The sequence below is a fragment of the Ornithorhynchus anatinus genome, chromosome 11 (genome assembly GCF_004115215.2).
Source record: "Ornithorhynchus anatinus isolate Pmale09 chromosome 11, mOrnAna1.pri.v4, whole genome shotgun sequence".
Classification (NCBI taxonomy): Eukaryota; Metazoa; Chordata; class Mammalia; order Monotremata; family Ornithorhynchidae; genus Ornithorhynchus; species Ornithorhynchus anatinus.
In genome coordinates this window covers 50426543-50453129 of record NC_041738.1, presented here as the reverse complement: position 1 = coordinate 50453129, position 26587 = coordinate 50426543, and the positions used below count along the sequence as shown (strand labels likewise).

Here is a 26587-nt window from a genome sequence, read left to right as displayed (position 1 = left end):
CCTCCCTTCAACTTCCTCCAGTTTCCGTTTTCGGTTCTGGGCGTCGACAAACTGACCGCTGATGTTTTGATGTGTTCACCATTTCTAGCTGGGCCCTCTCCCTTGCATCTCCTTTACGGAGCTCGGTTGCTCTCTATAATTCTATTAGTTTTGCATGCCAGGAACTCTGCCCGTTGCTATAAATTTGAAAGCCACAGCTCCATTTCTCCTTTCCTGAAAATTAGTGAAGAATCATTCACATGACCTTATGTTCGGGTCCAGGACACCTGCATCCTTGTTTTTTTTGAGACTCCTTATTTTGGGCAAGTCACTTAGGTTCTTTGGGGCATCAGTTTTCTTCATCTGTAAAATGGGGATAAGATCCGGCTGCCCTTGCCTCCTAGATTGTCAGCCTGATATGTTTTATCTGGAATGTATCTGTTTAGTGTTACATGGTACTCTCCCAAGCACTTAAAGTGCTCTGCACACAGTAAGAGCTCAATAAATACAATTAAATGAATGACTGAATGAATACCTACCCCACTTCAAGCCTCACAGCACTTACTTACATCTCCTTAAATGCTCCTGTTTCCCCTAACTGTAATTTATTTTAATGGTTGATCCCCTCTAGACTGTCAATTCCTTATGGGCAGGGATTGTGTTTACCAAATCTGTTGTGTTGTACTCTCCCAAGTGTAGCACAGGGCTCTGCACCCAGTAAGTGATCAAGAAAAACCACTGATTGACTGTTTGGCACATTAGTGCTTCATAAATACTGTCACTTTTATCAGGGCAGTTATAGTTTCCACCCCCTTCTCACCTTCAAAGAGGAAAAGGACTTTACGGGGGTGTTGGGGAAGGGGGGTCAATAGGAAGTAATAATTATTATTAACTATATTATAATAATAATAATAACTGGTATTTCTTAAGTATTTACTATGTGCCAGGCACTGAACTAAGTGCTGGGATAGATATAATAATGTTGGTATTTGTTAAGCGCTTACTATGTGCAGAGAGCACTGTTCTAAGCACTGGGGTAGATACAGGGTCATCAGGTTGTCCCACGTGAGGCTCACAGTCTTCATCCCCATTTTGCAGATGAGGTAACTGAGGCCCAGAGAAGTGAAGTGACTTGCCCACAGTCACACAGCTGACAAGTGGCAGAGTTGGGATTTGAACCCATGACCTGAGACTCCCAAGTGCGGGCTCTTTCCACTGTGTCACGCTGCTTCTCAGTATATGATGATATAAGATCATCAGGTCCCACATGGGGGTTTCGGTCTCTGTGTGACCTTGGGCAAGTCACTTTGCTTCTTTGCCTCAGTTACCTCATCTATAAAATGGGGATTGAGACTGTGATCCCCATATGAGATGGGGACTGTGTCCAACCCTATTTGCTTGTATCCACCTCAGCACTTAGTACAGAGCCTGGCACATAGTAAGTGCTTAACAAACACCACAGTTATTATTATTATTATTCATAAATAGGAAAGAGACCAGGTATTGAATCCCCAGTTTGCAGAGGAGGGAACTGAGGCACAGAGAAGGTATGTGACTTGCCTAGGGTCACACAGCAGGATTAGAACTCAGGTCCTCTGAATCCCAGGACTGTGCTCTTCCCACTAGACCAGCAAACTCCAGCCTCCCCTGGCAGGAACTTGGCCCTTCCACAGGAGGAAAGAAGGAGCAAGTATTGCTCGGTAGGAAGGCCAAGGTCCAAGGTAGGTTGGACCTTGGCCCAAGTATTTTGGGGTAGTCCCGCTCAACTCCTCTTTATGCTTTTTCTCTTGGCCCACTCTTCCTCTCCTCACCCTTCCCCAAGGGGCAGCAGGGGCAGAAAGACCCAAGCACCAGAATACAGAGGAGTGAGGACAGGGACTCCCTTCTCTTCGCTTGGGATTGTGACTGAAATGGCCTTGCTAACTGTGGAGTGGGAAGGCTGGTCCCAGGGAAGGGAGGCTCCTGAGTGGAATCTAATCTTCCTCTCCCTCACTGCCCGCCCCCTCCCCTTCCCCGCCGGCCTCCGACCCCACCAAGAGTCGAGCCCAGTATATTTTTGTTTTCCCTTAGCAAATGTCATAGAGAAAAAGTAACCAGATTCATTCATTCAATTGTATTTACTGAGCTCTTACTACGTGCAGAGCACTGTACTGAGGGCTTGGAAAGGACAATTCATCAGTAAAGAGAGACGATCTCTGCCCACACCGGCTTACAGTCTAACCAGATGTCTGCACCCACCCTGGAGTTGATCCTTTCGATGCGACGAACCGCGCACTTCCCCACTTTGCAGATGGGGAAACCGAGGCTCAGAGAGGTCGGGTTTATCTAAGGTTCCCAGCTGGTGAGTTGCGGAAACTAAACCAGAACCGAAGTGTCCTGACTTGCCGTCAGCGTTCTGTTCACCAGACTGAGCCTCCTCCACCTTTTAGGGAAATCACACCGGCCGGGGGGAAAAGATCTTCATCCAGAGTGGGAAAAAAAATGAATACCTCAGGACAAACACTACCATCTTGGCTTCCTGCTTTCCACCCACTGGGTCAGAAATAGACTTTTCCCATCAGCTCTTGGGCTAGCCAAGATTATTGCACAGTCATCCTTTCCAGTAAACACTTAAATTGTAGCCAGAGGACAACACTCTATGATGGGAAATATCCCTGGTTCAGAGTGGTGGTCCAAGGGCATTAATGAGAAGAAATGAAGATGCTACCTTGAAGTCAAGGAACTCTGAAAGAATAAGAAAGGGGGTGAGCCCACCGGGCCACGGGGAATGAGAGCACAGCGTGGTCCGGCTCGCATCCGATACCCTGGAGACAGCGGGGAAATGGGGCAATGGAAGTGAAGCTGTCTGCCCAAGGTGCACCCTGAGCTCTCACTGGATCCAGGGAAGATGGGTGACTCACTACCTAACATGCATAACGTACCAAAGCTGCCAAAATCTACAAGTCGCAACTATTGTGCTGAGGGAGACTTTGAATGCTGTACCCCGGCAAGGTGTACAATTCCATCCGAATGCTTTCCAGGTGTGAGACCGTGCTCCACCTTAGTATGACTAAATACTAACTGGGACATTTTGTGTATACCCCATGTTCCGTTGGTATTCATTGGATAATGGTTTTCTGTTTTCAGTATTTAGTCTCCAAACAGGAAAGTGGGTTGTTTTTTTTGGGGCGGGGGGACGGTATTTAAGTGCTTACTATGCACCAAACACTGTACTAAGTGCTGGGGTAGATAGAAGATAATCAGGTTGGACACAGTCCATGTCCCATATGGGGCCTGCGATCTTAATTCCCATTTTACCCAGGAGGTAACTGAGGCACAGAGACTGGACCAAGGTCACACAACAGACAAGTGGCAGAGCTGGGATTTTTTTTCTTTAAATGATATTTGTTAAGCGCTTACTCTGTGACTTGCCCAAGGTCACACAGCAGACACGTGTTGGAGCCGGGATTAGAATCCAGTTCCTTCTGACTCCCAGAGGCCCTTGCTTTATCTACTAGGCCACGCTGCTTCTTTTCTGGATTAGAACCAAGGTCCCCCTAACCGAGAGAAGCAGTGTGGCCTGGTGGACAGAGCACAGGCCTAGGCGTCAGAAGGACTCCCAGGGTGAAATGCGTAGGAGATATGAACTAGATCGGGCTACATGTTTTTTCAAGCACTGATTAAGGGTGGTTCAGCACTCACAGTTCCGCCCATAAATGGTGAACTCTGGGAGGAGTGGCTCCTGTGGAGTCGTAATCACGGTTGGGACAGATGAGCGCTATCAAAGAGTCCATGCTATTTCTTGAGGGCTTACTGTGTGCACAGCACTGTAGTAAGCACTTGGGAGAGTACAATATAATAGAGATGGTAGACACGATCCCTACTCGCAAGGAGCTTACATTCTACAGGGTGAGATAGATATTAAAATAAATTGCAGATGCGGGAAACAGCTGAGCATAGGGATATTTACATAAGTGCTGTGGGGCTGGGTGAGTATCACAGTACTTAAGGCTAACCAATCAAGTGCACAGTCAGTGCAGCGAAGGCCTTTTGGAGGAGATGTGATTTCAGGAGGATTCGAAGCTGGGGAGAGTGATAGCCTCAGGATATGATGGAGGAGGGAGTTGGAGGTCTAAGGGAGGATGTGGGTGAGGGGTGAGTGATGGGATAGATGAGATTGAGGTACAGAGGGTGGGTTGGCTTATAGTATGATATCTGTCAAGCGCTCACTGTGTGCAGGGCAGTGTTCTAAATAGTTAGGAGAGTACAGTCTCCTTAATCAGAGGAGAGACACGATCCCTGCCGTCAAGGAGCTCACGATCTAGTTGGGAAATGGACGTTAAAGTATGGGTAGGGAAAGCGAGCGAGTGTAAGGCTGCGTATATGAATGTTGAGGGTGGGGTGTATGTATGCTTGAGTACCCAGGTGCTCAAGGGCAGAGATAACTTATTAGAGGGGAAGCAGGGTGGGGGATGAGAGAGACTAGTCAGGGAAGGCTTCCTGAAGGAGATGTGATTTTAGGATGGCTTTGAAGATGAGGAGAGTAGAGACCCATCAGATCTGAAGGCGGTGGGAGTTCCAGGCCTGAGGGAGGACATGAACAAGGGGTCAACGGGGATAGAGATGAGAGCGGGTCTTGGCGAGTAGGTCGGTATTAGCAGAGGTGAAATGCGCGGGCTGCTTTGTAGTGGGAGAGGAGTGAAGAGAGGTAGGAGGGAGAGAACTGATTGAATGCCTTAAAGCCCAAGGGGAGACATTTCTGTCTGATGGGTCACTATTGCGTTTTGTGAGGAGAAAGAGGATGGGTACAGGAAGATTGGCCTAGAGCATTACCCTAGGGAAAGTTGCTGAGGCCTACTGACAGTCCTCAATATAAGGCAATCGAGTTACCACAAATGGCGCTTATGTTTCTAAATTTACACCTTGTTTCAATTCTGCTGCAGTAGACTTGTTTAAGGCACTAGCTCAGGGCGGTGAGGGCAGAGGAACAGTTTAAGAGGGAGGGAAGTACAGAAGAGGGGGAGGGAAGAACAGAAGAGGCCGAAGGGGTGGGGGGGCTAGCCAGGCTCCAGGCAACCTCACCAAGGAGGGTCAACACGTATATTTTACTTCCGATGACGTAAAAGTCAGGTACCCTGTCATGGAAATCCTGACTCATAAAAATATATTCATGTTACTTACTCATCTTTGATGAATTCAGTATTCAATTCTGGGTTATTTTGTCTAAAATAAGGGTCTCTAACCTGGATTCTTAAAGGTTTTCTTATGAAATAACTGGTTCCGCTTATATTTTGACCAAAGACACGGTTTTCGGAAACCAGTCGTGTGAGTCCGAGAACTGCCTGCAGTAGATTGGGTAGCTGTTTGACTTACTGGCTGTGAGCAAGAGTACGTGAGCTTCTGACACGCAGTGGGTTGAATGGCTGTTGGTGACACCCTATCCCGGTCTTTTCGTTGGTTGGGTGATGACTGTAAGATAAACTGTAGGCTAGACTGTAAAAGCTCCATCTAGACTGTAAGCTGGTTATGGGCAGGGAATTTGTGTGTTGTGTTGTGATCTCCCAAGTGCTTAGTACAGTGCCCTGCACTCAATAAGTACAATTGATTGATTGATTAAAGGAGTAGTAGATATCTAAACTGGATACTGGTGCTCGCAGCTCCAAGATCCTGGAGTTTTAATTATATAAAACTAGCATCTTCACCATTTTCAACCCTTCATTCAAAGCTTTATGCCCCTGGCTATCAATTATTTGGTGGTTCTGATCAGGAAATAAAGCACCGTGGGGAAGATTGAATTTTGTTTTTCCTTGTTTTGAACATACAGATAATCAAATTTGATATTCATACCAAGACGTCATTAAAATGGGAGGAAGAGCACTGCTGGCCAGCTGAGCCTGTATTTGTCCCTAGGCCTAACGCCAAGGAGGAGGATGATGGTAAGTCCACTTGCAATTCAATCAATGGTATTTATTAAGCGTTTACCGTGTGGAGAGGACTGTATTAAGCCTCTGGGAGAGTTCAGTACAAAAGAGTAAGGTATAGATAATCCCTGCCCACTAGGATTTTACAGACTAGGTAGACATTAAAATAAATTATGGATGGAGATGACCAGTAGTGCTATGGGGCTGGGGGATTAGTGGGGATGGTGGTGAGCCTTGCAGTGGGATGGGTCTAAGAAGCCTTGATTTCATCCAATAATAATAATAATTGTGGTATTTGTTCAGCACTTAATCTGTGCAAGGCACTATACTAAACACTGGGGTGGGGACAAGCAAATGGGGTTGGACACAGTCCCTGTCCCATGTGGGGCTCACAGTCTCAATCCCCATTTTACAGTTGAGGGAACTGAGGCCAAGAGAAGTGAAGTGACTTGCCCAAGTTCACACAGCAGACAAGTGGCAGAGCCAAGGATAGAACCCATGATCTTCTGCCTCCTGGACCCATGCTCTATCCACTATGCCAGGACCTCAGCTTTCAAGGAAACTGATATTGCAGGATCAGACCTATCAGATGTTGTCAAGAAATATCAGGACACATATGTTTGTACTATATGGTGAGACTGGGCGGATATGGCCTGAAGATATGTTTGTAATATCGAAGTGTAGGCTAGCAGCGACTACCCCCCGGACCTCTTTAGGGGCAGAAGCGAGTCCCCCGAAGGACAGGGACCGTGTCTAATTCCCAACTGGGTATTCTCTCCCAGCATTTAATACAGTGCTCGGCATACCATAAGTGCTTAAAAATACTATTTCCACTACTAGAGAAGCAGTATGACCTAGTAGAAAGAGCACGGGCCTGAGAGTCAAAAGATCTAAGTTCTAATCCTGGATCAGTCAATTGTCTGCTGGGTGACCTTGGGCAAGTCACTTAACTGCTCGGTGCCTCAGTTCCCTCATGTGAAAAATGGAGATTCAATACCTGTTTTCCCTCCTATTTAGACTTTGAACTCCTTGTGGGACCTGATTATAACGATGGCATTTCTTGTATCTACCCTTGTGGATGGATATATCTCATCTTCTCCATCCAAGCAAGCCCAGATACAAAAATAAATTCTGGGAATTCACATTCCAGACATGGAGCATGGGAATATGCCCTTCTGGGCACAGGAGTGGTGTTCGATGCCTTCAAAATCCTGTGTCTAGGATTTGCAAGTAGAATTTCAGCCTTGAAATAACCTTGAAAGATCATCCCGAGGGGTCAAGGAGGGTGGCATCTCCTGGAATAAATCCAGAAAGGAACAAAAATAGAAAATCAATCAATGGGATTTATTGAGGGCTTACTGTGGGCAGATCACTCTACTAAGTGCTTGGTAGGCATGTTCCCTGGCCACAGTGAGCTTGCAATCTAGAGGGGTACTGGCAACTGGGAAGTGAGAAAGTCAAAACCCGTAATCCAAAAATTCTCTGCAGGTTTCCATTAGGGTTCCTATCAAAACCTCCTCATTCATGTTGGCTTTTGAAATAATGACACCGTGGGTAATAATGGATAATTTGTTCAGTTTGTGCTCCTTTCTAGCAGCAGGTCTTTTTCTGCTGTATTGGCACCTAGCCTGATTTGTTCCCCTCAAAACCATGTTGACTATGCCCATGTGTCTTTTGTTCTAGACCGATGAACCTGAACGAATGATTTGTTCTAGGATCTTCCCAGATAGTGAAATCATCTTTCCAGTGGATGGCAGGTCTCTAATAAGTGGCACCAACCTCTCCCCCTATTTTTAGGGGAAACAATTTACCCTTTCATAATCCTGTGGATTTCTTCTGTCCTTCACGAGTCCTCAAAAATAACGTCTAGCAATTCTCGAGGAGCACATGCCCATGTATAGGATGTCTGTCACCAGACCCTACTGAGTTGCATAGAGTCAATCTTTCCAAGTACTGAATTCCCTTCTCCTGTTGTTAGGCTTTCTGCCTTGTCACTCCCAAGCTGCACCTCTTCTGGTTAACCGATGACAATTTGTTTCATCAAGATTGAGGAGAAAATGATTCAAAGCCTCTGCTTTACATGGTCTTCTGTTGGAAGCTTTTGTGTTCCTGCTTCTTGGGAGGAGGTAGCCGAGGATTTTCCTGAGGTCTGCTTTTTTGCCTGATATAACTGAAGAATCTTATCATTTTGCAATAGATGGGCGCCTCTGTTCCTTGAAGGTGCGAGTCGCCGTCTGCCAGGACCTTCCGTTACTTCCTAGAGGTTGCCTCCAGAGTCTTAGTTTCTTCCCTTTCTGGATCTGGGTCTCTTTTCTGGGAAATCATGACATCATGCTGGCTCTTCACCTTGATTCCCTCTGGTGTGAAAGTGCAGAAGGGATACAAACGGAGCGTGGCCAATAAGTAGGCCTCCCTCCTGAAGGGAGAGACACTTTCTGTTTCTTATCCTCGTCCATCTTCATGGCCTCCTGCTCTATAAGACTGGTGGAATCTTCACCCTTTTTGTTTACCTTGGGGGTGGGGGAGGGAAAGAGAGAGAGAGAGGGTGAGTGAGTGCGAGCAAGCTCTTGGTCCCTCACTTGATGGTAAGAATCTTTCCTTTGCCATCCTCCTTTTCAGAGGTCTGTTCCCCTCATTCCTTGTGGAACCGTGGACCAATGTTGGTCACCACTGAGTTTCGCAATAGGAAGGTTGTTGGCAGGAAAAGCCTTGACTGCCTGACACTTTCCAGTGACTCCTGCTCTTTCCACTCTGTCTTAATTTGGTCTCTGCAGGCTACCCTCTGTGTAGTCCAAACAACTCCCTCAGAATTGCCTTTTTGGTCTCTCAGGGTGTAGCTTCCATTGGCGGTTTCTCAGGATCATTACCTTTCCCCTATCACCGGGCAGCTGTTCTTCAAAACCAGGTAGAGCAGCAACACCCTCAACCCACTCTATGGGGACTCCTATGAGCGGAGAAGTCCTGCCTCTGAAAAGATGTGGCCAGGGCCATCTTCAGGCGGACAGATAGACATCTGGTAAGCCATCGGTCAGAGAGTTATATGGTGGGGGCAACCCCTTGGGGCCTTCCAAAGATGGTGGCCAACCTGCCCTTCTCAAAGAAGGGCCCGCTCTCTTCCCTTGTTCTCTCTCCCTCCCTCTCCTTCTGTCTTCAGGACATCTCTCGCACCTAAAACTCAACATGTCCAAGACAGAGCTCTTTATCTTCCCTCCCAAACCCTGTCCTCTCCCTGATTTTCCCATCACTGTGGAGGGCACCACCATCCTTCCCATCTCACGAGCCCACAACCTTGGTTTCATCCTTGACTCCGCTCTCGCATTCACCCCACACATCCAACCCGTCATCAAAGCCTGCCAATCTCACCTTCACAACATCACCAAGATCCACCCTTTCCTATCCATTCAAATGGCTACCACGTTAGTACCATCACTCATCCTATCCTGACTGGATCACTGCATCAGCATCCTTTCTGACCTCCCAATCTCCCATCTCTCCCCACTTCAGTCTATACTTCACTCTGCTCCCCGGATTATCTTTCTACGTTCTGAGCATGTCACTCCCCTCCTCAAGAACCTCCTATCAACCTCTAAATCAAGCAAAAATCCCTCACTATGGGCTTCAAAACTTTCCATCACCTTGCCCCCTCCCACCTCACCTCCCTTCTCTCCTTCTACATCCCAGGGCACATACATCCCAGGGCTAAACTCACTGTGCCTTATTCTCGCCTGTCCCGCTGTCCACCCCTGGCCCATGTCCTACCTCTGGCCTCGAATGCCTTCCCTCCTCAAATCTGCCAATTTTACTTCCCCCTTTCCAAGTCCTACTGAAGGCTTACCTTCACCAAGAAGCCTTCTCAGACTAAGCCCCCCTTTTCCTCAGCTCCCCTCCCCTTCCCTTCACCCTGACTCGCTCCCTCTGCTGTACCCCCACTAACCCTCAGCCCTGGTGCATATATGTACATATCTATAATTCTATTTATATGAATGCCTGTTTACTTGTTTTGAAGTGAATATATCTACAATTCTATTTATTTATATTGATGCTATTGATGCCTGTTTATTTTGATGTCTGTCTCCCCCCTTCTAGACTCTAAGCCCATTGTGGGCAGGGACTGTCTCACTCTATTGCTGAATCGTATTTTCCAAGTGCTTAGTACGGTGTTCTGAACACAGTAAGCACTCAATAAATACGACTGAATGAATGAATGAAAGAAGGTGACTTGTACGGCCTCTCTCAAAGATAGCCACACCACTGCCCTGCTTAAATACTGCGGCCTTGTGCTTTTCCCAAAGACTGCAACCCGGTTGCTCTCCTCAAAGATGGCAGCAGCGGCCGAGAATGATCCGTTAGCAGGTGTGAGTCAGGGTCTCGGAGCTAAACTGCCTGGGGTGCTCGGTTGAGAGGCGGCCGTGGGGGTGGTGATGCAAGCAATGGTGGAAAAACACCTCCCCCAAAATGTTGTGCATGGTGTCATCGTGTTATGTTGCCTGCAGGTGTAGTGTGATGGGATGGCGAGGATTTTGGCCCTGCCCCAGAGTGGCCAAATGTCTGTTGCCGCCCCTGAATGTGATTCACTCCCCCTCCCCCTGAGGCTGAGCTTTAGACTCTCAGGGATTCTGTTTCTTCCTCTTCCTTTCCTTCTTTTCCCTCTCCATATAGCTTCTCTGCCTCTTCCCTCTTCCTTGCTTGAAACTTCCTCATTTGGGTCATTCTGTTGGAGGTACCCTGGCTCACTTCTGGAGATTGTTGTTATTTTTATTTGGAAAAGAGGAGAAAATGGCTTCTTTCAAAAAGTAGAACTTTTTGGTGTGTCTTTTTTTTCTCTTTAAGGTATCATATTGTCAGCGATTGTCTCCACGGATCCCAAGAAATTCCCGTTTTTGCTCATCCTGGATGCTAAAGACTTCACCGAACTGGCTCGGGCCTCAGTAGATGCAGACATGAATCTGGATCTCCATGGACTATTTATACCGGAAAAGGAGATGAGTTCCCAGGGCCAATAACGGCACAGTCATCAGTCAATCACTCAATCAGTAGTATTTATTAAGTACTTACACGGTGCAGAACACTGTACTAAGCTCTTGGGCAGGAGCGTAAAATAGTGTAACTAGACACGATCCCTGCCCTCAAGGATTTAATAATTTAGCAGGGGAGATAGACATAAAATAAATAGATAAATAAAGAGATAGATTAAAATAAATTAATGTAGGGAGAAACAATGGAGTATTAAGATATGTACATATGTGAAAGAGGGGGACAGTAGTCAAGTGTTTAATTGGGATGAGAGGTTAATCAGGGAAGACTTTCTGGATGAGATATGAATTCAGAAGAGCCTTGAAGATGGGGAGAGCAATAGTCTGCCCAGGCAGCTTATTGTTGCACCGATTTAGCCCTACTGCAAGGATGAATTAGAATGTACCTCAGAAAAATCCAGTTCCTTGTAAAATAATCTAATTCTTTAGTTCATTTTCTATTTTTGGTGGACTGAGAAAAGAACATGTCATGAGAGAAGGGAATTCCATTCCCGTTGCATCTTATTTTTATCAGTTAAAGCCCAGATTAGGAACCATTGCTAATGTATGACAAATATCACCTATCATATCAATGACCAAAATTAATTCTATAGTTCTATTTAATCCTTTACCACCAATAATAAAGAATGCAAGCATATACCTTTTAGGAACACCCAGATGTTCCCTAGGGAGGCAGCATTTATGATTTTGAAAAGCAACTAATTGAATTGTGACGTAACATAGATGTAATGAGTGGTATTTTACTCTATTTTTCTCTCCAGAGAAAGGGAGAGTGTGCACTGGCCTAATCATAAAATCTAAAGAGAAAAGAAAGGACACTGCTCTAATGCTTTTTCATTCATTCCTTCGATCGTATTTATTGAGCACTTACTGTGTGCGGAGCACTGTGCTTAGGAGAGTACAACGATAGACACATTGCCCCACAGTGAGCTTACATTCTACCGTAGGGGGTGGGGGAAAACAGACGTCAATCCAAATAAATTACAGATATTTTCGTAAGTGCTTTGGGGCTGTGCGGGGCTGGGGGTGGGGGTGGGGAACAAAGGGAACAAGTCAGGGCGATGCAGAAGGGAGTGGGAGAAGAGGAGAGCTGGGGCTTAGTCCGGGAGGCCTCTTGGAGGAAATGTGCCTTCAATAAGGCTTTGAAGGAGGGGAGAGTAACTGTCTTTTGGATTTGAGGAGGGAAGGTATTCCAGGCCAGGGGCAGGATGTGGGCTAGGGGTTGGCAGCAAAATAATAATAATAATGTTGGTATTTTTTAAGTGCTTACTATGTACTGAACACTGTTCTAAGCGCTGGGGTATACAGGATAATCAGGTTGTCCCACATTAGGGTCACAGTCTTAATCCCTATTTTACAGACGAGGTAACTGAGGCCCAGAGAAGTGAAGTGACTTGCCCACAGTCACACAGCAGACAAGTGGCAGAGCCGGAATTCGAACCCATGACCTCCGTCTCCCAAGCCCGGGCTCTTTCCACTGAGCCACGCTGCTTCTCGTAGGTGAGACTGAGGCGGAGTGAGAAGGTTAGCGTTAGAGGAGCGAAATGTGTGGGCTGGAGAAGGTTGTAGAAGGAGAGTAGCGAGGTGAGGAAGGAAGGGGCAAAGTGGTGAAGTGCTCTAAAGCAAACGGTGAAGAGTTTTTGTTTGATGCGGAGGTGGATGGGCAACCACTGGAGTTTTTTAAGGAGCGGAGTGATTGACCGGAACATTTTCGTAGAAAGATGATCAGGGCGGCAGAGTGAAGTATGGACTGGAGTAGGGAGAGACAGGGGAATGGGAGGTCAGCAAGGCGACTGATGCAGTAATCCAGGCGGGATAGGATGAGTGACTTTATTAACGTGGTAGCCGTTTGGATTGGGAGGAAAGGGTGGATTGAAGTGATGTCGTGAAGGTGGGACCGACAGGATTTAGTGATGGGTGGAATATGTGGGTTGAATGAGAGAGAGGAGTCAAGGATAATGCCAATGTGACAAGCTTGTGAGACAGGAAGGATGGTGGTGGTGTCTACAGTCATGGGTAAGTCAAAGGGTCCCTTAAGGTGAAATCAAGAGAAGATCAGCGTGAAGAGAAGCAGCGTGACTCAGTGGAAAGAGCATTAGCTTGGGAGTCAGATGTCATGGGTTCGAATTCCGGCTCTGCCACTTGTCTGCTGTGTCACTGTGGGCAAGTCACTTCACTTCTTGGTGCCTCAGTTACTTCATCTGTAAAATGTGGATTAAGACTGGGAGCCTCACGAGGGGCAACCTGATGACCCTGTATCTACCCCAGCGCTTAGAACAGTGCTCTGCACATAGTAAGCGCTTAACAAATACCGACATTAGTATTATTAAATCCTGCAATCTCCAGCTATTGAAATGTTTTTGGAAAGCAGCATGGCTTAGAGTAAAGAGCATGGGCCTAGGAGTCAAAGGTTCTAATCCCAGCTCCTCCAATCACCTGCTGTGTGACCTAAGGAGAGTGGCTTAACTTCTCTCTGCCTCGGTTCCCTCTTCTGCAAAATAGGGCTTCAATACCTGTTCTCCCTCCTGCTTAGACCGTGAGCCCCATGTAGGACCCGATTATCTTGTATCTATCCCAGTGCTTTGTACAGTAAATGTTTAACAATATCACTATTGTTGCTCTTTTTTTAGCTGTTCACCGGATGCTTCAGGTACGCAAAGTAGAGCGTTAAAGTAAAAGCTCTTTTAAACTAAGGGCATAGGTAATTCTTGACTGTTTAACACTTTGGGTCATTTTAAACTTGTCTAGCATTAATGCAAGCATATTTTCAACAAGAAAAATATCCTTTTTGGTCTTTCAAACCTTTGTTTTTTGTGTTGTCCTCAAGATTCTCTGCCACATGCAATACTTAAATGATACTATCGCCGTCCTCTCCTGTTCTCTGGCAAGTAGAGCCGGGAACACCTACCCTCCGGGTGCCTCCCGCCACATGACTGAAGTCCCTTTCCAGAAATCTGGGGCAGATGGAGGCTGGGAGTTCTCAATCGACCCACCCTGTGGCCAGCGTAAAATGGAGGAAGGTTAATCCATATTAATGCGGTGGCTAGGACAAGTACTCCAATCTTAAGGCCGAATGGATGTTCGGTTCCGGCGCCAGGAGGGACAGTGCAGCTGTTCAGCTTTCTCCATGTAGCCTCTCGGGAAGAAGGACCATCAGCCGTGGCTCGGAGTTCACGAAGCGCCGGTTACCGACCTGTAAGATGGTTGCAGCCTCTGGCGGGCCGCGCAGATCTTGGTGTGATGGTGCTAGTTGTCAGCCTCTGCTGGGGTGGCTGCTCTCTCCAGGTGCCACTCGTTAGGGGTTGGACTTGTGCCCATTCTCTGCCATTTGGCACTTTTCCCGGGGCTGCAGGGGGACCCCTCTTCTACAGGTGGCATCGCTCTAGTTTGGCCCACCAGCCCTCTTGAAATCGATCCTTCCAGTCCCCTGAGCCCGGGCTACCCTTTGTCTGTTGCTCCACTTTCAGGGCTCTTACACAATGCCAGCTCGCCTGGTGTCCTGTTCTCCCCTTGGATCCTATTTAACTCATTCTAGTTTGCCCAGGGTGACCTTCTTTTGGTATTCGTTAAGCTCTTACTGTGTGCCAAGCACTGCACTAAAAAAAAAACTTGGTATTTGTCAAGCGCTTACTATGTGCAAAGCACTGTTCTAAGTGCTGGGAGGATACAAGGTGATCAGGTTGTCCCACTTGGGGCTCACAGTTTTAATCCCCATTTTACAGATGAGGAAACGGAGGCCCAGAGGAGTTAAGTGACCAGCCTAAAGTCACACAGCTGGAGCCGGGACTAGAACCCATGACCTCTGACTCCCAAGCCCGGGCTCTTTCCGCTGAGGTAGGAGACACTCAGGTTGGATCCGGCCCCTGCTCCACAGGGGGCTCAGTCTAAGTAAAAGGGAGTAGGATTTAATCTCCAACTGAGGCCCAGAGAACTAAAGTGATTTGCCCAAGGTCCCACAGGAGAGAGGTGGCAGAGTCGGGATTGGGACCCAGCTTCCTCTGAGTCCTAGGCCGGTGCTCTATCCACTAGTCCACTCTACCTCTTGTGTTCCTTTTTGAACTATCACAAGTGATCCCTTGAATCGCTCTTTACTGGGGTATCACTTGGGGCCAGATGACTCACCCAGAACACATACATCTATCCAAGGACTCAGAGAGCCCCACCTATCTTAGCCAGAAGCCCTGGCAATGGGTGGGTTGCAAATCCGGGATTTTTCCGGTGCTCCTGGACGTCGGTTCAGTTGAGCCACCATACGGCAGGAAAAAACCCCGGAGCAAGAATCCCCCAAACGCTAGTCACGAAAAAGGGCCTCAGCTGTTCTTAGTTGTGTTCTGAAAAAGTCTTTCAGATTTTCATCGCCGTCCCAAGCGGAGAGAACTAATGTAGTAAATGTATCATTTCTCAGTCACAGAAGAATTAGTTGCATAAGGAGCTCAACTTTCCCGGTGCCTAAACTAGCCTCCTTTGGAAGTTGCAGTTTGTTAGCTCGGCCCAATGTTCTGTTACAAAGATGAGTTTAGGCCCTGGGAGAATTTAGTGTACTTTAAAAATTCAATAGAAATGTTGTTAAGACCCAAGGCGGGGATTTCTGGGCCTGAAATGATATTCCTGCTCCTTCGTCACCAAATAAAGTGAATCCCGGCTCTGAATCCCGGCTCTGCCGCTTGTCATCTGGGTGACTTTGGGCAAGTCACTTAACTTCTCTGTGCCTCAGTTACCTCATCTGTAAAATGGGGATTAAGACTGTGAGCCTCATTTGGGACAACCTGATTAGCCTGTATACCCCAGCGCTTAGAACAGTGCTCTGCACATAGTAAGCGCTTAAATACCAACATTATTATTATTATTAAATAAAGCACATTCATCAGAAAAGCTGTGTCGTCTAGTGGAAAGAGCACGGGCCTGGGAGTCAGAGGGCCTGGGTTCTAATCCCAGCTCTGTCAATTGCTTACTGTGTGTCCTTAGGCAAGTCACTTAACTCCTCTGTGCCTCGAATTCCTCAAACTGTAAAATGGGGATTCGATGCTTCTTCCTCCTACTTAGACTTGGAACCCCAAAAGGGATAGGGACTGTGTCCAACCTGATTAACTTGTATCTACTCCAGGGCTTAGAGGAGAGCTTGAAACAAACTCAGCGCTTAACAAATACCATAAAAAAGGGTCTGTCGCTAGCAAACCTTTAGTCTCGACATTCTTAAAATTGTAGGGTTCAGGGTTTCAGATACACGGATTCATCTCTCCGCATCTAATCCAAACAATTTCGGAAGCTCTCCTCCGGAGAGCCCCACCCTACCTCAGGGGGAGGGGAGAGGCGATGGGGAAATTGGGCAACCCGGAAGGCTTTGGAGAGAAAACAAGGAGTTCTGCCACAGCCACCCTGACTTTGAGGTGGTAACAGGACACCCAATCAGACGGTGGAGGATCTGGGATGGGCTGGAGGGAGACAGGTCAGGGGCGGAGAGGTGCACTGGGGAATGATCTGCCTACAGGTAACCGGCAGGGTTCACCCTGTAATCAGAGTGTGGGATTGAGTCAGGAGGAGGATATATTAAGACTGTCGTCAGAGACAAACAAAGGTGGAGCGCTAAAGTTTTGGAATCGATCAGTGAGAACTAATGGAGCTAGAAAGGACCAGCTGAACACCTCTAATAACTCTCCAGGCCACTCTCCAGTAGAAATGAAACTGGGGAGAGGGAAACAACCCCCTCTGTGCCCTGCTGGGGATGCTTGAGAAAACATCAACACCAGAGGCATTTGTGAATTTGGGAAATGACATAGGAAAAGCAGCAATGGAGGAAACCTTCATCTTTTTCGAAAGAGAGAAGAGTCCGAGGTCAACCGATCCGTCGATCGGATATATTGGGTACTTACCGTGAGCAGAGCGCTGTACGGAGTGCTTGGGAGAGTACGGTGCAACAGATTTGGTAGGCATGTTCCCTGCCCACAAGGAGCATACAGTCCAGAGGAAAACAGACAAGGGCAGTCCCAAGGACAGACAGTTTATTTGGAGGGGAGGTATACTCTCAGAACAAATAAGACACACAAGCTAATAGTTATTGGGGTGAGGGAATAATTTATTTCTTCTGAGGTGAGTGGAAGCAGGGAGACCTAGATGTTGGAGTCATCAAATCCTGGTGGGTCCATAATCATCCTAATACTTATATTAACATCTGTCTTCCTGCTCTAGACTGTAAGCTCGTGGGCAGGGAACATGCCTACCGATTCTATTATATTGTACCCTCCCAAGTCCTTTGTACCGTGTTCTGCACACAGTAAGTGCTCGACAAATACAATTGATTGATTGGTGTTTGTGTTTACCATGTGCCAAGCACTGTACTAAACGCTGGGGAAAATACAAGATAATCGAATCGGACATGGTCTTTGTCCCACACCGGGATCATAGGTCTAAGCAGGAGGGTGAACAGATGTTGAATCCCTACTTTACAGTTGAGGAAACTGAGGCACCGAAAATTTAAATGACTTGCCCAAGGCCTCCCAGAAGGCAAGTGGCGAATCTGGGGTTAGAACCCAGGTCCTCTTTCCACTAATAATAATAATAATAATGTTGGTATTTATTAAGCACTTACTATGTGCAGAGCACTGTTCTAAGCGCTGGAGTAGATACAAGGTAATCAGGTTGTCCCACGTGAGGCTCTCAGTTAATCCCCATTTTACAGATGAGGTAACTGAGGCACAGGGAAGTTAAGTGACTTGCCCATGGTCACACAGCTGACAAGCGGCAGAGCCAAGATACAAACCCATGACCTCTGACTCCCAAGCCCGGGTTCTTTCCACTGAGCCACGCTCCATGCTGGTTCTCAAGTGAGAAAGGGGAAGCGTGCACTTGGATTTTACGGTCAGCCGAGAGATGGAAGAGTTCCCAGTTTCAACACTGAGTGAGGTTTTAGTTTCTGCTTATTTCTGTGGAAATTTAGGGGCAAAGGGGGGACAATATAGCAAAGCTTCGCATAGCTTGGGACCGGCTTCCCCCAAATCTGACTGGATTAAGAGGCCCCCAGCATCCACTTGACCTGCAAGTTTAGGCTGGCAGGCCGTCGGCACATCAATCCATCATTGGTATTTATTGAGCCCTTACTGTATGCAGAGCCCTGTATGTACTAAGCACTTGGGAGAGGTGCTTGAGTTGTAGACATCATTCCTACCATCAAGGAGCTTACAGTCTAATGAGTGGGATACCCCAAGAGACCTTCCTGGAGTAATTTCTCATTTCCCCTGCTCCCTTTCCCTTCCGTGTTGTCGTTTCACCTGGATCTGTACCTTTTAAGGACTTGATAGTCACCTCACTCTCACTCCCATAGCACTTATGAACATACCCTTAATTAATAATAATTTGTTAATAATTTGTTAAAATAAATTAAACAATAAAGCAAATAATTTATTAGTAAAACTTAAGTGCTTACTATGTGCCAGGCACTGTACTTTGTAGCTTATTTTAACTTCTGAATCTTTCTATGTGTTTAAGCGCTTACTAGGTGCCAGACACTACTAAGCGCTGGGGTAGATACCATCAGATCGGGGTGGACAGAGTCTCCGTCTCACGTGGGGGTCACAGTCTCAATCCCCACTTTGCAGATGAGGTAACTGAGGCACAGGAAAGTAAAGTGACTTGTCCAAGGTCGCACAGTAGACACGTGGTGGAAGCGGGATTAGAAATCATGAGCTTCTGACTCCCAGGCCCATGCTCTAGCCACTACGCCAGACATTAATTTTAATGTCTGTCTTCCCCTCTAGAGTGTAAGCTTCCTGTGGGCAGGGATCGTGTCTAGTAACACTATTGTACGATACTCTCCCAAGCACTTAGTACGGTGTTCTGCACAGCGTGCGCTCAATAAATGCTATTGCTATATTGTTGCTGTCCCATGCGTGTACTGAGTTTGACCATCTGTGGTAATAATAATAATCTTGGAATTTGTTAAGCTCTTATTATGTGCAGAGCACTGTTCTAAGCGCTGGGATACAGGGTAATCAGGTTGTCCCACGTGAGGCTCCCAGTTAATCCCCATTTTACAGATAAGGGAACTGAGGCACAAAGAAGTGAAGTGATGCCCACAGTCACACAGCTGACAAGTGGCGGAGGTGGGATTCGAACCCATGACCTCTGACTCCCAAGCCCGGGCTCTTGCCACTGAGCCACGCTTCTTCTCTGGTAGCCTGCACAGGTTAGAGGGACTAGAAAAGAAGCATTGTGGACTAGTGGAAAGAGTACGGGCCTGAGAGTCAGAGGACCCGGGTTCTACTTTCAGCTCCACCACTTGTCTGCCGGGTGATCTTGAGCAAGTCACTTGACTTCTCTGTGCCTCAGTTCCCTCATCTATAAAAAGGGGATTAAGATCGTGAACCCTTTGGACAGGGACTGTGTCCAACTTGCTTATCCCGTACCTACCCAGTGCTCAGTACAGTGTCTGGAACTTAGTAAGCGCTTAACAAGCACATAAAAAGATTCAGGAGAAGCTCTGGGGTAGGGAGGGATGGGAGAGTGGAGGTAGATGAGTTGACTCACCACACATTTGCGTCAGAACCCGCCGGAAATGCGGCCGCTCACCTTGTTCCCGTTAAACGTTGGCCGTCGGGGCCTAAGCAGGCTTCGGATGGTTTCGGGGCCCCAGAACACGGGGCGGCGGGAGAGAGCTGAGCCGGCCCCTCCTACATCATCTAGTGGCCTGCTTCTAGAGAGCCACGCGGATACCCGCTCTTCGAATGGGAGGATTGACCGGAGGAGAGCGAAAAAAAGAACATGAATGTAGTCCCACTTTGCATTTTCACGTTCAGGATTTTCACTTTTCAAAATCTATCTCATAAGAATTTTCAGTTCTTTGCTTTTCATAATTTTCTTTGTCTCCATTTCTCGTGGGTGACTATAGTAGGTGAGAAACAGCATGTCCTAATAATAATAACAACGTTGGTATTTGTTAAGCGCTTACTATGTGCAGAGCACTGTTCTAAGCGCTGGGGGAGATACAGGGTCATCAAGTTGTCCCACGTGAGGCTCCCAGTTAATCCCCATTTTACAGATGAGGTAACTGAGGTACAGAGAAGTTTCGTGACTTGACCACAGTCACACAGCTGACAAGTGGCAGAACCGGGATTTGAACCCATGACCTCTGACTCCCAAGTCCGAGCTCTTTCCACTGCGCCACGCTGCTTCTCTGGCCTAATGGACAGCACATAAGTCTGGGTTCTAATCCGGCCTCCACCACCTGTCTGCTGTGTGACCTTGGGTAAGTCACTTTACTTCTCTGGGCCTCAGTACCCTCATCTGTAAAATGGGGTTTGAGAATGTGAGCCCCACGTGGGCCAGGGACTGCGTCCAACCCGATTTGCTTGTATCTACCCCAGCGCTTAGTACAGCTTCCAGCACATAGTAAGCACTTAAATGTCATTATTATTAATTATTATTATTATTCCCGGCTCTCCCACTTGTCTGCTGTGTAACTTTGGGTAAGTCACTTCATTTCTCTGTGCCTCAGTTACCTCTTCTGTAAAATGGAGACTATGAGACTGAGCCCCATTTAAGGGAGGGAGTCTGCCCAACCTGATTTGCTTTTATCCAGAGTGCCTGGCACATGGTAATCACTTAACAAATACTATTATTATTGTTATCATTATTATTAGTGCTTTATCGTGAGTCTTGTGAATGTGGAATGCAAGTTTGAGTGGGGACAAAGTCAAAGTGAGCATCGCTTGAGCCTGAAGGAATCAGAGCTACACGTTGAGCGATCCCTGTGGCCAACCGCGCTTCCAAATGGCCTCCAAGCTCTCTGCCACCCTCCCATCCTCTCCAAGTCCCCCCGGCCCTACAGGGCGGTAATGGGCCACTTGTCAGTTAACTTCTCTGTGCCTCAGTTACCTCATCTGTAAAATGGGGATTAACTGTGAGCCTCACGTGGGACAACCTGATTAACCTGTATCCACACCAGTGCTTAGAACAGTGCTCTGCACATAGTAACCGCTTAACAAATACCAACATTATTATTATTGTGAGTTGAATTCTCTCCTAGCCTTTACTGGGGTCCTCAGCTCTGTCAGCAATGTACTGCCATAGCCACAACATTTCAAACCTACACTTTCTTCTCTGACTTATGTTATGCAAATAAACACCCCCCCAAAAACTTTCAAAAGGATTTAAGGTTGGCACCAAGAGGGCAGTTTCTATGGCTGAAGCAGCCAAATAGTCTCAGCTGTAGTCTGTGATTGGTGCAGATTTTATCACCTGAACAGATGGGATTGTCTAGTTGTTGCAGTGATGTCAATCACTTCATGCCTTCCCTGCCCTCCTGGGTTCTCCTGCACCCAGAATTTTTTTTTTTCTTATAGGGATCATTGGGTTTAAGCCAGTTATTCATTTTTTTTTTAAAGTTCCAATTTGGGGCTAGTATTTGTCTCTGGCCCGCTAATGTTGTTCTCCCCCGCCGCAGTTCCTGTTACAGAGCTCCACTTGCCTCTTCTCTTGAGCCACGTCTTCTTTTTTCTCCCCCTTTTATATGGCTCTTCTTCAGGTATTGGCGTTTGTCACACCTTTAAATGTGCAACAGAGGTGCACAATAGAAAATGTTTATGGATGAGTGGAGAACACGTGGAAAATTATTATTTTTGATTAAGTAGACAGATTAAACCCTGGATTGTGACACCCCGCAAATTGTACAGTCAATTTCCTTTTAAGAAATTAAAACAAAGGTTTCATTAAAAAGGGCAAATAAATGACAACCCGTTCTTCTGGAATGGTGGCATTGTATCAATTACTAAACACACCTTCTAAACATACAAATGATCAATGATGAAATGGAGGGGTTGTTTACCAGTCAGACCAAGAGGGAAAAAGATGAAAACAGCTTTGATGTCCTAACTAACATGTTCAATTAAGCAGGAGGGGGAATCATTCTCCCCATTCATCAATATCAAATGGAAAAACGTAGCAAAATATGAATGGTTCAGGGACAGATACTGTTTCAGTTAAGCAGTAGACAGCATCGTCCTACCTCTCTGTCAGTATCAAATGGAAAAACAGCAAGGTTTGAATTGTTCAGTGACGTATATTTTCGAGATCTACTCCTCAAAGCAACATTAGTTTTCCTCGGTAGACTGAAAGCTCCCAGAGAGCAGGCAGTCTACCAACTCTATTGTATTTACCTCTAGATTGCAAGCTCACTGTGGGCAGGGAATGTGTCTGCCAACCTAGTTGTATTGTACTCTCCCAAGCGGTTAGTATACTGTTCATAGTAAGCACTCAATAAATACCACTGATTGATTGTGGAGGAGAGGATTTTACCAATCTTCTCTTTAAAAAAGTTTTGTTTTTGACACTTGTGGGCAGGGGAAAGTGTCTATCGACTCTATTGTGCTCCTTCAAGAGCTTAGTACATGCTCTGCACCCAGGAAGTGCACAGTAGATATAATTGATCTATTGATTGGTTGCTCTAAGTGCCCATCTGCACACAGGGCTTAGGTGAAGGCGGAGAGCAGGAAGCCTTGATGACCAACCCTTGGGGCCTTGCTTCTGCAATTCCAGGGATTTACGACTGAAAAAATAAGATTAAAAAGGGCATTCCCTTTCTTTCTTGGAAAAACTCCTCAGTTGTTATATGTGACAGAAGGGAAGGAAAAATGCAGATTGCTTGGTAGCATCTGCTCTTACAGTGGATCATGGAGAAGCCACATAACCTACTGGAGAGAGCACAGGCTTTGGAGTCAGAGGACCCGGGTTCTAATCCCCGATCTGCCACTTGTCTGCTATGTGACCTGGGGCAAGTCATTTAACTTCTCTGTGCCTCACTTACCTCATCTGTAAAATGGGGATTGAGACTGTGAGACCCACGTGGGACAAGCCCATTATCTTATAATTATCCCAGTGCTTGACACATAGTAAGCGCTTACCAGATACCATCATTATTATTATTATTACTCTCCGTAGCTATATTTTCCTTCCTGCTTCCTCTCTTTGCATAGCATCATAATGATAATGATGGCATTTGTTAAGGGTTTACTATGTGCCAGACACTGTACTGAGAACTGTGGACACAAGCAAATTGGTTGGACACTGTCCCTCTTCCATGTGGGGCTCACAGTTTCAATCCCCATTTTATAGATGAGGTACCTGAGGCCCAGAGAAGTGAAGTGACTTGCCCAACATCCTACAGCAGACAAGTGGCAGGTCGGGGTTTAGAACCCGTGACCTTCTGAATCTCAGACCCGTGCTCTATCCGCTACACCATGCCGCTTCTCGTACCATGTATGTCCGGCTTTCCCATTAAACTGAAACATTCTCCAGGGCGGAGACCATCTCTTTAAATTTTATTGTATCTATTATAGTATTCTGCACCCAGTAGATGCTTAGTAAATAATAGTAATCACAATTATGGTATTTGTTAAGTGCTTACTATGTGCCAGGCTCTGTACTAAGCCCTGGGGTGGATGCAAACAAATCAGGTTGAACACAGTCCCATGTGGGGCTCACAATAATAATAATGCTGGTATTTGTTAAGCGCTTACTATGTGCAGAGCACTGTTCTAAGCGCTGGGTTAGATACAGGGTAATCAGGTTGTCCCACGTGAGGCTCACAGTTAATCCCCATTTTACAGATGAGGTAACTGAGGCCCAGAGAAGTTAAGTGACTTGCCCACAGTCACACAGCTGACAAGTGGCAGAGCCGGGAGTTGAACTCATGACCTCTGACTCCGAAGCCCAGGTTCTTTCCACTAAGCCACGCTGCTTCCCCATCTAAATCCCCATTTTACGGATGTGGTAACTGAGGCACAGAGAAGTGAAGTGACTTGACCAAGGTCAAACAGCAGACAAGTGGCAGAGCTAGGATTAGAACCCGTGACCTTCTGACTCCCAAGCCTGCCCTCTCTCCACTATGCCACGTTGCTTCCTTAAACACTATTGAGAGTTGGAAAGGAAACCAATTACTTCAGTTCATTAGCTAGGACTAATCGTATTTATTAAACAGTTTTCCAGGTATTGAAGAAATTCAAGCAGAAGGAACTTTCCTTTGAATTTTCTGGGTAATTGTGCCCTTGAAGAGGCATTGTCTGGTCAGTACCACTCAAATCAGATAGCCCTCTCACAGCTTCATGTAATTGCGTTGGTGGTTTCTGTCATTTCCTTATATCGTAACCACCCAGCATAAACCAACCCCCTCCTTGCTGACGATCTCAGCGGACAGGACAAGAAACAAAATGGGCCATGGAGAGAGCTGCTGCTTCTCAGAAGGGTTGAGGCTCATTGGTGGGGCCATGTGGGGGAAGCTTCAGTTGCAAAAATAATGTGCTGTAACCTGCCTGCTGGATAAAGAACTTCAGTCTTCCCACTTGCTAAGCACAACACCTTCCCCCAGCTCCTCATGACTTCATTGGAAATTTGATTGCTTGCATTCACAAGGTGAAAATGCTATGTGACATCAGTTTGATATGTAGTACGTCTGACTCAAAACCTTTATGCAGTGTTTTCCTTTTTTTGAAAGGGAAGATCTCATAAATTGCATCATTATCTTCATCATTGTTATTATTATTGTAGTATGAACCAGATTTACAAAGTGAAACTTTTCAAGAAGGCTTTGATGTGAAGCCAGAAAGACTCAGGTCTGTATGAAATCTTTTGGGTCCCCCGGTTTGACCTGTAGGATGTCACCATTTCTAAAGCGATATTTCTCTTTTTGACGAGTCCCTTATTCAAAGCAACAGAGCGTATTCTTTAAAAAAAAGGTGAACTGACACTTCTCGACTATTTTCATCATGAACACATCCCTCGATTTCCCCATGACCTATAAACCCATAGATCTTAAGCGTTAAGTGGTACTTTTAAAAGAGTTAAATAGTGAAACTGGCTTGACACTATTATGTACCTAGAACAGGTTATACATCATTTCACAACTTCAAACGATGTGGCGTGGCTTCGGAATGCTGGGAAGCAAAAGGCCGACCGATCTAGCGAAGGGTGGCCCGTTCTGATCAGAGGTATCGGGCTGCCTCTGACGTACAGACACCGAGTCTCAAAGTGATGACAGACCCCCGTTTCCCCCACACCCTCCGCCCCCACAGACAAGAAAAATCATTCTACATGGAAAGAGCAATCATTCAGTTATTTGTGGAGAGCAGCAACGCCAGCAGAGTTCTTAAAACATAAGAGACAGTGGGGATTGAAATTGCACAGCTTGTATGGATATAGGCACAAAAAAATCTACACTACTATTAAAAAGATACCAGCCTTTGACCTGGATGGACTAATCTAATGTTTTTTCATTGCTCTCCATGTCTATTTTTTTTCCCCTTGTTCCTTTCTCTTTCACCCTGCCATCTCCTCCTCTTCCTCTACACCCTTTACACCTCTTTTCTTTCCTTTATTGGTCCTCCCCGCGTCCCTCGCATTTTCTGGTCTTTTCATTGCCTGAATGTTCTTATCCTCTTTATTCATTCTCTCTCAAGGCCCTCCTCTCCTCCATTTTCTCCTCCTCAACTCCCTTTAACCGCCCCCCTCGCCCCAATTTCATTCATTGCCTCCTCTCTCTGTTTGCTGGTGCCACTCGGGACATGCACACTCTCACTGTGCCCATCCAGGCCCGACTCCTCCACTCTCTCTCTCCTTCCCCTGGTCCCCTCTCATTCTCTCTCCCCTACGAAGGCTACTCTAGCTCTCGCCTCCCCTTGGCTACTCCTCTCCCTGAAGCTCTCTCTCAGGATGTATATTTTCCCAGCGACTTGGAAAGAGTCTGGGTGGCAGGAAAGTTAGGCATGTTCTCTCAATTGGTCTCACCATTTCAGGAGCCAATCCTCGGCTTCTCTCTCGGACCAAGCGGATGCTTTATGCTTTTGGGAAGAAGCTGCCCTGCAGCTCCTCTTTTCCCAAAATGCAAGCATCTCAATTCAAAACCCTCATTAATTTCAATTCCGCTAATCTGGAATTCCTTTCTACTTCCATCAAGGGAAGGCAGGTTTTGATAGAAAACAGAAAGCCATTGATCTTCACTGGAGTTTACAGAGCCCACGGCCATCTTTGAATCCTTTGGGCTGCAAGAAAATATACAGAGGCAGCGAGGACTCAAAGGAAGAAGGGAACACAGAGCAGAGTCACAGACCCAAGCTAAACCAGCTACCAAGCCACACATTTAGAACATTAAAGAACGTGATAAAACAAACGGACACCCTGACCCATTCAGACATACGGTACTGCATTAAAGCTGTAAAAACTTCTATAATTCATCTTTAATTTGCATTTGATGTCCGCCACCAGGCTGAATTAGCCAAGATTTACTGTAAATCACCAGGTTTCTGCATGATCAATTAAATGCTAATTATGATAATAAATAAATAATTATGGTGTTCATTAGGCACTTACTAATTGCCCAGACCTGTACTTAGGGCTGGGGTAGATATAAATTAATCAGGTCAGACACAGAAGCTATCCTATGTAGGGCTCTCAGTCTAAGTAAGAGAAAGGGGCCTAGTGGATGGAGCACGAGCCTGGGAATCAGAGGAACTGAATTCTAATCCCAGCTCTGACATTTGTCTGCTGTGTGACATTGGGTAAGTCAGTTAACTACTCTGTTCCTCAGTTCCCTCATCTGCAAAATGGGGAATTGAAAACCTGTCCTCCCTCTTACTTTGATTGTCAGTCCCAAGTGGGATCTAATTAGGTAGCCCAGTGCTAGGTACGTTACCT

General features: G+C 46.4%; 1 protein-coding gene across 1 annotated transcript in view; it reads left to right on the top strand.

Annotated features, from left to right (window-relative positions):
* Positions 1-11725, top strand: part of BCO1 (beta-carotene oxygenase 1) — a 42764-nt gene extending 31039 nt beyond the window's left edge. The window contains exons 10-11 of the mRNA XM_029075628.2: positions 5783-5894; positions 10710-11725. Of these exons, the coding sequence (XP_028931461.1) occupies positions 5783-5894; positions 10710-10882 (285 nt within the window). The 3' untranslated portion in view covers positions 10883-11725. The remainder of the gene's footprint in view (positions 1-5782; positions 5895-10709) is intronic.
* The last annotated feature ends 14862 nt before the right edge of the window (positions 11726-26587 follow it).